The 11,557-nt window shown below is 47.7% G+C and overlaps 1 protein-coding gene across 1 annotated transcript; it reads left to right on the top strand.

Moving 5' to 3' along the window:
- The first annotated feature begins 8,661 nt into the window (after positions 1-8,661).
- On the top strand, positions 8,662-9,569 carry LOC127309662 (uncharacterized). Its single transcript, XM_051340424.2, has 2 exons — positions 8,662-9,113; positions 9,192-9,569. The coding sequence occupies exons 1-2, from the start codon at positions 8,676-8,678 to the stop codon at positions 9,567-9,569; spliced, it is 816 nt and encodes a 271-aa protein (XP_051196384.2). The 5' UTR covers positions 8,662-8,675.
- The last annotated feature ends 1,988 nt before the right edge of the window (positions 9,570-11,557 follow it).

Here is an 11,557-nt window from a genome sequence, read left to right on the forward strand (position 1 = left end):
GGTTTCTCTTTAAAGGTGATGGTTTGAATATATGGATATATATCCAAGGTTCAGTTCAAGGTTTATCATTGATCCTCTAATAAGTAATATAGAACTCTCACTTCTCTAGATTTGATGTTTATTAATATATAGTAGAGAGGAATATATATTTCTAGAGTTTATCTCCTTGTCTTGTTTCCAAAAATGAAGTGAAATGGTTACAATGAGGTTCATGGTAGGATCAAGGAGTACTTTAAGGCATGTAAAAGATGAGTGAAGAATGGTTTCTCCAATTATTGTTGCTTGATTTCCAATTAAATGGATGTTCATATGTTATGGCAAGGAATATCATGTTGTGATCTTTAATAAGATCAAGTAGTTGATCCTTGATTAATAAGTTCTGGTGTTGATTATAATTCCATTTGATCTAATCCCTTAGATCAAATTATGTCTACCCAAAATAAGGTTTTAGCAAAGTCACATTGAGGTTTATAGCGCTTGACTTGATGAGCTACTTCAATTCCACCAAGATCAAGTGAAACTTCAGTTACTGTGACTGTTTTACTTTAAAACGCAAAAATTCCCCAGATTTTCTATGCATGAATGCAATGCACACATCTGTTTCCTCTATTTTTGTAACCCCATTACCTGGGATATTACATTCTCCTCCCCCGCATCGACCATAACCCTCTCGGCATCTAGCGGCTCCCGGACAAATTTGCCAAATTCGTCGATGGCATCGAGCCGGCCCAGTTGCAGCTACGGGAGGTCAGCTGCAACTTTTGTCGGTGGCCTGTCAGGTCTTGTTCGATGGGTAGGGCAAGATGTATGTGCACACTGGGTGAGACAAGTTCGCCCATGACATCGCTCTCGAGACCGGCTGCTAGTTCACCTTCCTCTATGAGGGGGATGGTGAGATGACCGTCAAGGTGTTAGACGACACATCCTGCCGCATGCACTACCACACCGGCGAGTCCGGCTCGAACACCGACGGTTAGAACTGTCAGAGTATTCTTTTTTTTTCAGCGAATACGGCCACGGGCCAATTGAAGCCGCTAGTGGCGGTTTCTGGATCTTCGTCCTTGATAGTACCAACAGGGCTATCATTACCAGCTGAATTTTCCAGTTTGGGTGACTAAGAGTGCCCGAGAGTGTTTTTTCTTGGCAACGAACATATGAAATCTACAAAGCCAACACTAGTTAGGTTTCCTTATTTTGCAATTTTTTAACTATGTATTAGTTTGTGTAAACTATGTTCCAAACTATATATTAGTTTGTGTAAAATCATGTTCCTAATTATGTATTAGTCTATGTAATGTTTGCAACTGTGTTTAAATGAAAACGAGAAAATAAAGTTGAAAAAATGATATGGGTTGGGTCATTGGAGGACCGTAGGCGCAAACGGACGCGCAAACAAAAACGATCATTTTCACGTCCGCGAGGCGACGCAAACGGACGCGCGAGGATAAATTTTTTTTTGGAGCCTGCGAGGACAATTTGGTGTCCAGTTTTGCTTCGCCCGGTTGGAGATAAGTAATTGGTACTTTTCGATGGGGCGAAGCCAGGCCCAGTGAAAAAAGGGCCATGGCCCGGGTCGGTGGGAAAATTTCTTCATAGTACTACCGAAGAAATAATTTAGCCCGGGGCGCAGGCCAGGTCAGCCCAACTCGACCCAGCGAGCAAGGCTCGTTTCGCCTCAAATCTAGCTGCAGGCCGCTCGCTGTTCCCGTAATCCCATCGCTGTTCATCGCTGGGAGCCGCCGCCACGCTTCCACGCTGTCACGCCCACACCGGCCGCCTTGCCGGTTGCCGCCGCGCGCCACCTCCCGTCATTCCGCCTCCGGCTTCCGGCACTGTTGCACGCGCCGCCGTTCAATTTCTGCCCCCAAGGCCACAACTCCTGCAGTCCTGCTAATTGATCTCTCGCTCGGTTGCTGCTCCTCTCAACTAGGTAATGTTTTGTTTTAGAAATAGATATGGGTTGGGAAGTGAAAATAGAAGGTGAATAAATATGGTTTAACAATTGTCTGTGACTGATGTCTTGTTTAGGAACAAAAGATGAAAAGATATTTTTTATTGATCTTAATAGCGAATGCATCAACAAATCTTCAATCCGAACATCAAGATTCAAGACTATGAACATTATCAAGACTGAGTTGAGGAATAAAATGGGCGATGCTTGGATGAATTATAACACGGTATGCTATATTATATTGTTTTACTCTATCAATGATGGTGACATTTATATCCTTTTCAATGATATGAATCACAAAGAGGAATTTTACCTCGTCATTTTGGTGACTTTTCATATTTGTTTCAATGGTTGATTATCTCACTTCATTTTTGTGCTTTTCGTTATGAAATATTCTTGCACCTTTGTAGGTAGTGGTTTCTCTTCTAGTGTTCGTGAGGTTGTTGATAAAATCATGGGAGGCTCGGACGAACAAACCTAGCGACTTGGTACCATCTTTTGTATCCCCGTTCTACTATTTCCAGTTTTTCGGTCATTTCTTATGCACATTCTTGGAGAGTTAACAATGGATCTGAAAATATATGTTAATGCTTGTTATGGTACAATTTTTTTGTGTTATTACAAGAGTTTTTTTAGATTTTTTACGCAGTTTTGGCCCGGGGCTTGCTCCAATCCTGACTTCGCCACTGGCGATATTAATATATTTCTTTTATCGAAAAAATGGGTCTAGAGGACACCTATTAAATATTGACATCCAATTTCACAACCTACTTCACCACACTGATTTCACAACCATAGCAGCGAGCGACGTAGCTTGATTTACACACAAATTTAACAAGGCCAAGCAATAAACAAATTAAGGCACCGACGCATAGCAGTAGTACGTAGCTCAAGGAAACCAAGCATGCTGGAGTACGAGTGTATCGCAGCGCAATCTAATCCACTTACTGATCGCATAACACACAGAATTAGTACAACATAACAGACAGCAGGAAGCATATATGGTCTCACTTCAGAGCTGATAACATCAAGCACTAGCTAGCCGCTACGATGGAGGAGAGCGACAACTAATATGAAATGGAGGAAGATCAGCCGTACATGTTGAGCAGGAAAGTAGAGGACTTACCAGCATATGGATAGGGTAGAGGGCAGCAGAATTCTGGCATTGGATTAGGTGAGGACCACAACTCGGCGAAAAATAGGGTCCTTTGAAGGTTCAGATCAGAAGTAGCCATGAAGTTTACGTGGTAGCACGTATCATAATCGAAGGGGGGTGATGCCTTGGTTTCTTTCCTCCACACCAAAGATAATATCAAGTTTATAGTTAGGTCCCTACAACAAGCAAGCAAGAGTGTTGGTCAAATGAAGGTAAAGCCAATATATCCGTAGCAGCTAACGATCAAAAATAACTGGATCAATGCCTACCCAAAATTGGTTGTCCGTGTAATCCTTGAGCATCTGTTCAATCTTTGAATGGAGCCAGGTCCTGTGCAACTCCAGCGCTAATCTTTTGCTTGATACCACCCTCAAGGCCTCTACACAAAGTGGAGGAGCTTACAAGGTAGTTTAAGGGGCCTTGAATCGACATTATTAAAAAAGAATTTCAAGAACTACAACTTGATGGAAGTAACTATCTATCATTTTCTATGGATATGAAAATAAATTTAACTAGACGCAATGTTGGTCCCAGGATTACTTCCCGTCCCCCAAATGCTCCAGAAATACCCCAAATGGTTAGGTATGCGACATTACATTTTATAAGAAACCACCTCCATCCTGATTTGAAGAATGAATACTATATGGAGGAGGACCCACTAGCTTTATGGAACTCCTTTTTATGAAACTCCCTTAAGAAGGGATATGACCAACAAAGAGCAGTTATATTGCCGGAAGCCGAGAGAGAATGGGCTCTCATAAGGTTCCAGGACTTCAAGTCTGTTGCGGCATATAATTCCACCGTGCATAAAGTCAACTCCAAACTGAGATTTTGCAATAAGCAAGTTTCAGATGAAGATTTAATAGAGAAGACCTTATGCACTTTCCATCCCTCGATGAGGATATTGCAACCACAATATCGTCAACACAAATACATGAAGTATTCTGAGATTATATACACATTACTTTAGGCCGAGAAGCATGATGAACTTCTCATGAAAAATCACAATGCTCGCCCAACGGGTGCGATGCCGATCCCTGAAGCACCTGCTAATGGTCATTTTACTAATAAATTCGGAAATCGTAAAAGGAACTTCCGAAAATTCAAGGGAAATTGAAAGAACAATGGTCAACTTAAGGGGAAACGTCATTTCAAGAAAAATGATCAAAATGACAACTCTCAAGCTTGTCAAAGGTGTGGATGTGCGAATCATCGTACAAACAAATGTCATATTTCCAAGTACTTAGTGGATCTATACATGAAGTATGGAGGAAAAGGGAATCAAGTTCATGAAAATAAGGCTGAAGCTCACTTCAATTCCATTGAAGACAATCCTCAAGCTGGACCTTGTCAAAATGCTATTGAAGAATTCAATGCAAAGGACAACATCATCCTCGATGAAGACATGCTTGTGGACTGCAGCCGCGATGTTTTTGGAGACCTCAATTAATCCCCTAAACAATTGATGTCACTTAGCTATTAAATACTATGGTGTGTTATATAATGTATAACAATAAGTAGAATAAAGTCTCTAAGACTACATATATTGTATTTATGTGAATCATACATAATATTGTAATGTATTTATATTTTGAATTTGTAGTATAAAAACTATGTATTTCATTTGATGAATATATGAATAAAATAAATTTGTTCTAAATATTCCCTTTCAAGTTTTAGAAATTTTACGGGAAAAATCTGATGAAAGAAGAATTATGTTTAGTCGATAGTGCTACCACTAACACAATTTTAAGTGAAAAAAAATACTTCCAAACTCTTACTAAGAGAAGGAGGATGTTATGAATATAACCGGGAGTAACAAAGCAATAATTGGTTCACGAAGAGCCACATTCACACTTCCTATGGATACTACTATTGTAATTTAGAATGCACTCTTGTATCCTGAATCAACGCGTACCCTTATAAATTCAAAGATATCCGATCAAATGATTTCCATCTTAAAACTATTAAGATGGATAAGAAAGAATATTTGCTTTTAACAAAAAGCGATGGATACGAGGAACAAACTCTTGAAAAATTCTCTTTATTTTCTTCCGGATTATACTTTACATACATTAAACCCATACCTTATGTTGCGTACAAAATAATTTTTCAAAATCTTGATAAATTCAAGACTTGGCATGATCGCCTTGGTCATCCTGGAATAGGTATGATGAGAAAAATTATAGGCAATTATATTGGTCATAATTTACCAATTAAAAGATTTCCTAAATCATGAGGCTTCATATGCACCGCTTGTGCTACTAGGAAATTAATTATTAAGCCATCCTACCTCAAAGTTAAAAATTTGTCGCTTAATTTTCTTGAAATAATCCAAGGAGATATATGTGGTCCAATACAACCTCTATCTGGGCCGCCATTTTGGTACTTTATGGGCTAATTGATGCATCCACTAGATCGTCACATGTCTGTCTATTATCAACGCGTAACCATGCATTTGCTAAATTAATAGCTTAAATTATCAAATTAAGAGGAAATCATCCTGAACACAGGATTAAAACAATAAGAATGGACAATGCGACTGAGTTCAGTTCAGGCGCATTTAATGATTATTGTATGGCCTTAGACATTCATCTAGAATATTATGTACCTTATGGTCATACTCAAAATGGATTGGCTGAATCTTTAATCAAAAGAGTAAAATTAATTGCTAGACCATTATTGTAGAATTGCAATTTACCTACCTCTTGTTGGGGACATGCGATTTTACACACTGCGGATTTAATACAAGTCATACCAACTGCATATCATGAAACTTCCCCAATTCAAATAGTACGAGGCAATCAACCAAGTATTTTCCACCAGCGAAAATTTGGTTGCGTTTTATACGTACCGATATCACCACCCCTCCATGGGCCCCATAGAAAAATTGGAATCTATGTAGGATATAAATCTCCTTCAATTATAAAATATTTAGACCCCTAATAGGGGACTTGTTTATAGCCTGGTACGCTGATTTCATTTTTGATGAGGATCATTTCTCGGCATTAGGGGGAGAAACAAACCACAAAGAATGCCAGGAAATAGATTGTAGTGTAATAGGCATCCAATCCTTAGATCCACGGACTAAAGAATCTGAATCTAAAGTTCAGAGAATAATAGATTTGCAACAACAAATAACTTGCCAGACGCATTTACTGATCACAAATGTGTCATTAAATCATATATACCTGCATTCAATGCATCAAAACGAGTAGAGGTACCAAATAAAACTACTCAACTCCCAATTAAAATAAAAGGGGGAGAAATCTGGTCTTAAGGGAAAAGGTTTCTCCAAAGACATCGCGGAAATAAAGAAAATCTATGATGGTAAATTAAAATCAAACTAAAGTTGATAGACACCAAGATGATGTTCAACATCAAGAACCTAGCATAAATGTGCACACAAATCCTAATGCTAGGACATTGAAACAACGAGATTTCGTTGTTATGGGAAATCACACGGTGCCAGAAGAAATTAATGAAATTTCCACAAACTATATCGATTCGGGAGAATCATATAATAGAAACACTACACTTGTCGACACATATTTCTCCTCTAAAATTGCTAAAACCTTTCAACTTTGTAGAGTTTGGATTGGTCTAAATGGAAGGAGATAATTGAGGCAGAATTGCGCTCGCTTAATAAAAGAGATGTGTTCTCTAAAGTAATACCTACTCCTCATAAAGTATTCCCTGTGGGAGCGAAATGAGTTTTCGTTTGAAAAATGACCGAAAATAATGGGGTGGTGAGATATAAAGCGAGACTAGTAGCACAAGGGTTTACGCAGAGACCCGGTATCGACTACGACGATACATATTCTCATGTAATGAGTGGAATTACATTTCAATACTTAATATCATTGGTAGTACAAATGAATTTATCAATGGAGTTAATGGATGTAGTGACCTCATATCTTTTTTTTGAGAGCAAAACTTGCTGCGATTATATTGATCAACCGGCACACTCAGATGCCAAGAGTTCTACAACGAAATCTGGTGGGGAAACTAACCAGGTATTACACAAATTATTGTCGCAACCCTGTTTAGCTAGCAAATTCGCTACACCATTGCACGGTCGACGTGTGTCGTGGATGTAACCACGGCAGATGCTACAGGGGGTAGCACTTCATTGATGCGAGGGGAAGGGAACATTGCCATCTACGGGTCGAGGTGCAAGAGACGCAAGGGTTTTACCCAGGTTCAGCCCCTCCGGAGAGTAAAAGGCCTACGTCCTGCTAGATCTTTATTGCTCAGTGGAGAATTACAATGGGGGGGCTCAGTCGGCGGCTACGCCGAGAGCTTACAGGGGGAGATTGGATCTCGAGTCAGGTGTCCTCTAGGGTTTAAGCTCGGGGGTTTATATAAGCACCCCCGGCCTAGGGTTACATGGAGATAACTCCGAATCATATCAGTTGCTACTAATCCGGGATCCGCTGTCCCTCTCGCAAGTAATCTTCTTGTCCAGCCGTGTGGACCTCCTCCTTGGGATCACGGCCCAGTCGCCTCAGGGCCCAGTCGCTTAGGTGACTGGCGATCCACCCAAGCCTCTATCGGCGTGGCGACTGGGACTGGCGACCCACCCCCTATGGGCATATCCCCATCAGTAGTCCCCAAGCGCGGTGGTGAAGAAGTGCGGATCTGGAACAAGTCTTGGAGAGGCGCGGTGATGGATCAAGATGAGTCGCCGCCGGGCTTCCAAAGATAAAGTCGCGGGTGCGGTGGCAGTCTCAGTCGCCATAACTTGATCAGTCAGTCGGCGTGTGACAGTCGGCTCTAGCCAGTCGCCGTTTGCCAGTCGACGCGTAGTCACCATAGAGACACGTGGAGAGGCCAACGGCTAGATTTCACGTTGACCGAGGCGCACACCGTCTGCATGTTGTTGACCGTTGGGCTCGACGTGACCGCTAACGGCTAGTTTAACGGCTATTCAGCCGGTGACGGCGCAGATCTCGACCGTTGATTGCGGGGCGGCGATTCCGGGACAATTCAACGAACAGATCTCATCCTCAATCCGAGCGAGTGCGGGCGGTATAAAGGGTCGCCCCTAGGATTAGGGTTCAACACTCCTCCGCATTCATCCCCCATCTTCTCTTCATCTCATCTTCATTCCACACTCCACACGCATCCATGGCGGCGAAGGGTTGGGGCAAGTCGAAGGTCACGCGGGAGTCTCTCCTCCCGTACGTCGCCTCCGGAGTCATCCCGGAGTTCAACCAGGAGCGATGGCGGGTTCCGCCGGCGAACGAGACGGAGCCCCTCCCACGGCCTGGGGAGTTCGTGATCTTCATGAGCTTCCTCGATCGCGGGTTCGCTCTCCCCACCTCCGATTTCCTCCGGCAGTTGCTGGCCTTCTACAGCATCAAGGTTTCCGACCTCGGGCCGCACAGCGTCCAGCAGATTTCTCTGTTCGTGGCGCTGTGCGAATGCTACTTGGGCTGTCCGCCCTACTTCCCGCTGTGGGTGTCCATCTTCCACGGGCGGGCGACTCGGGCCAGCAAGAACAGCGAAGCACTCATCCCGAACTGGGGATCACCTTCCGTGAAGTCCGGGGAAAGCTTCATCGACATGGCGCTCCCCAAGAAGGCGCAGTCGCTGTGGCGTCGTTTCTGGTTCTACGCCAAGGAGTACACTCCCCCGGGCGAGGTATGCATTCCCCAATACAGTCCCGAGCCGAGCGTCCCGCGGCGCCTCAATGTCCGGTCGCTGCCGCGCGAGCAGGAGAAGGTGGTGAAGGATATGCGCCAAGCGATCCAGGCGCTAAAAGATGACGGCCTGACGGCGGTCGACATGTACAACTGTTGGCTTGGCCGGCGGCTGATCCCCCTGCGGTGCCGAGCTCACCCCATGTGGGAGTACCGGGGACAGAACGACCGCACCCGGTCGACGGCGACCGAGTGGGACGAGGGCGAGTACCGGAAGGCGCTCGCTAAGATCACCACTGCCACCTTTACTTCCTTCGAGGACGGCTTGCAGCCCTACACCGAAGACACCCCAGCGCCTCAGGTAATGCTTCGCATGGCGACTTCGCACGGCTTAGCCGCGCTTCTTCCTTTCTGACTTGTTCCTTTGATTCGATTGCAGCGTTGGCAGAAGATCGCGGACCACCTCCCTCCTCTCGCCGGAAAGGAACCACCGGAGATGACCGAAGGCGAGGAGGAAGAGGTCGACGAGGAGGAGGAGCGCACCGAGTCGGACTCGGAGGCGCGGGACTTCATCAGACTCCCGCGCGGGTCGAAGAGGGGTGCCGAGTCCTCGTCCCAGGGCGCGGCTGAAGAGGAGGCGACCTCCCGTCCGGAGGACAAGGCGGAGCCCTCCAAGGAAGGGGCCGAGCCGCTATCGAAGCGACTGCGCCCCACTCTCCTGGAAGGGTCCATGAGGCTTCAGTGTCCCTTGAAGGACGCGATCGATGCGGGAGCTCGGGCCGGTCCGGGCGTAAAAGCGATTCCCACGGTGAAGTAAGTATTTCTTGTCGAATTTATCCTTCCTGCGACTGGACTGAGTGTCGACTCACCTCGCCTCTCTGTAGGTCCAAGAGGAAGACCTTGGCGAAGCCGCCCGCGGCCAGGGTGGCGGCCACGAGGGCGGCCGAGGCAAAGAAGAAAGCCGCGGAGAGGAAGGCGGCGCCGTCCGACCTTGGGGGTGCGGGGTCGGCTCCAGAAGAGCCCGCCGCCGGGAGTCAAGCGGAGAAGGAGAGCACTAGCCACGACGAGCCCACCGCCAACGTTTTTCCTCTACCCAGCATGGCTCGCGGGGGCATGGCGAGTGCGGCGACGGGTCCGGACGTTGCTCACTTTGTGGTGGAGGAGGAGTCGACTGACATTGGATCGACCGAGGGGCAGAAGGCACCCGAAGTTGAAGAGGACATCGTCGAGGAGGGCGGCCTGTCGGAGCCACTGAAAGAGCGCCGGTCCAAGGCCGCCAGGGACCGCGCCCCGCCCAGTGACACCGACACGCGGACGGGCGAGGTTCCGTCGACTGAGGCGGTGATGCGAGCGGACGGGGCGACCGAGTCGCGTCATCCGCCGCCGTCTTCATTGACCTTTACTGAGCTCCACACGGCGCTTGGCGAGGCGCATGTGGTAAGTGTCGCTGAACACGTGGCCTAGTCACCCCCAGTCCCCGAGGGTCGACTTGGGCTGAAAGGGCGAGTCGAGTCTCTATTGCTTTTTGTTTGTTGACCTTGGCATTTTTGTTTGGTTTCCGTAGGCGGAGATTAAGCGGCTGACCGCGCTTGTGGAGGAGGCGGCGCAGAAGAACCGGAAGCTGATTGCCCTGGGCAGTAAGTCATGCCCACTCGCCGTCCTCATTCAGTGTCACTGGCCCGGGCGTTCGTTCTCACCGTTTCCTTTTCTTGTAGCAGAGGCGCAGGCAAAGGCTCTTGCCGAGGCTCGGGAAGGGTTCGTCAAGGAGTCCTTCTACCGTGAAGCCGAGTTCCGGGCGCAGCAGGCCGAAGAGGCCCGGAAAAGGGCGAAAGCGGAGGTGGCGGAATTGACGAAGGTCCTGGAGCAGAAGGGCCGGGAGCTGGAGGACGTCATCACCGAATACAAGGTGAAGCTGGAGGCCGCGACTGATGCGCGGGACTCTGCACGTGGGGCTGCCGCGTCTCTGCGGGAGGAGGTGGCGGCCTTGAAGGAGCAGCACGCCAAAGAACTTGCTGCGGAGAAGGAGGCGTCCGAGGGCATCGTCCTGGCGGTGCAGGCCGAGAAGACCAACTTCGAGGCTTTCGTCAGGGAGATGTCGCGGCAGATTCTTGGTAAGTTCTTGTTGTCGCACTTCTTGTTTTATTTGCCGGGGGTTTGAGTATCTGAACACGGCGAGTCGGCCTCGGGGTCAGTCCCCGAGCGGGGCGAGTTGGCCTCGGGGGCCAGTCCCTGAGCGTGGCGAGTCGGTCTCGGGGGCCAGTCCCCGAGCGTGGCGAGTCGGCCTCGGGGGCCAGTCCCCGAGCGTGGCGAGTCGGCCTCGGGGCCCAGTCCCCGAGCGTGGCGAGTCGGCGTTGAAGGGGAAGTTCTCATTTTTCCCTTTTCCTTGTGTTGTTGACTGCAGGTACGTGCGACTTCGTGGAGACGGCGACTCCACGGGAATGCCTGTCGACCGCGACCGCGCGTATCATCGCCTGCGCGGGGAGATACTTGCCGCGCTCCGGTGCACGAGCCCGCGGGAGGTGATTCCGCGGGACACGCCATCCGTCTTCAAGGCCGTGTCCAACATTCCGGCTGTTGTTGATCGGCTTCGTCGCTCTTCCTGCCGCGTTGGCATTACCATGGCTCTGAGCATGGTGCCGGCGCATTACTACGAAGGGTTCGACGTGGAGGAGGTCACCGCTGGCTTCCCCTCGGAGGCGGGGAGTTCGATGTTGCCGAAGTGCTGCGGCTGATGGATGCGGTGCGCCTTCGCCGACCGAGCACTGGCGACCGCGGACTTGGAGACTCATATCCCCAGCCAAGCGG

This window comes from Lolium perenne, chromosome 6 (genome assembly GCF_019359855.2).
Source record: "Lolium perenne isolate Kyuss_39 chromosome 6, Kyuss_2.0, whole genome shotgun sequence".
NCBI lineage: Eukaryota > Viridiplantae > Streptophyta > Magnoliopsida > Poales > Poaceae > Lolium > Lolium perenne.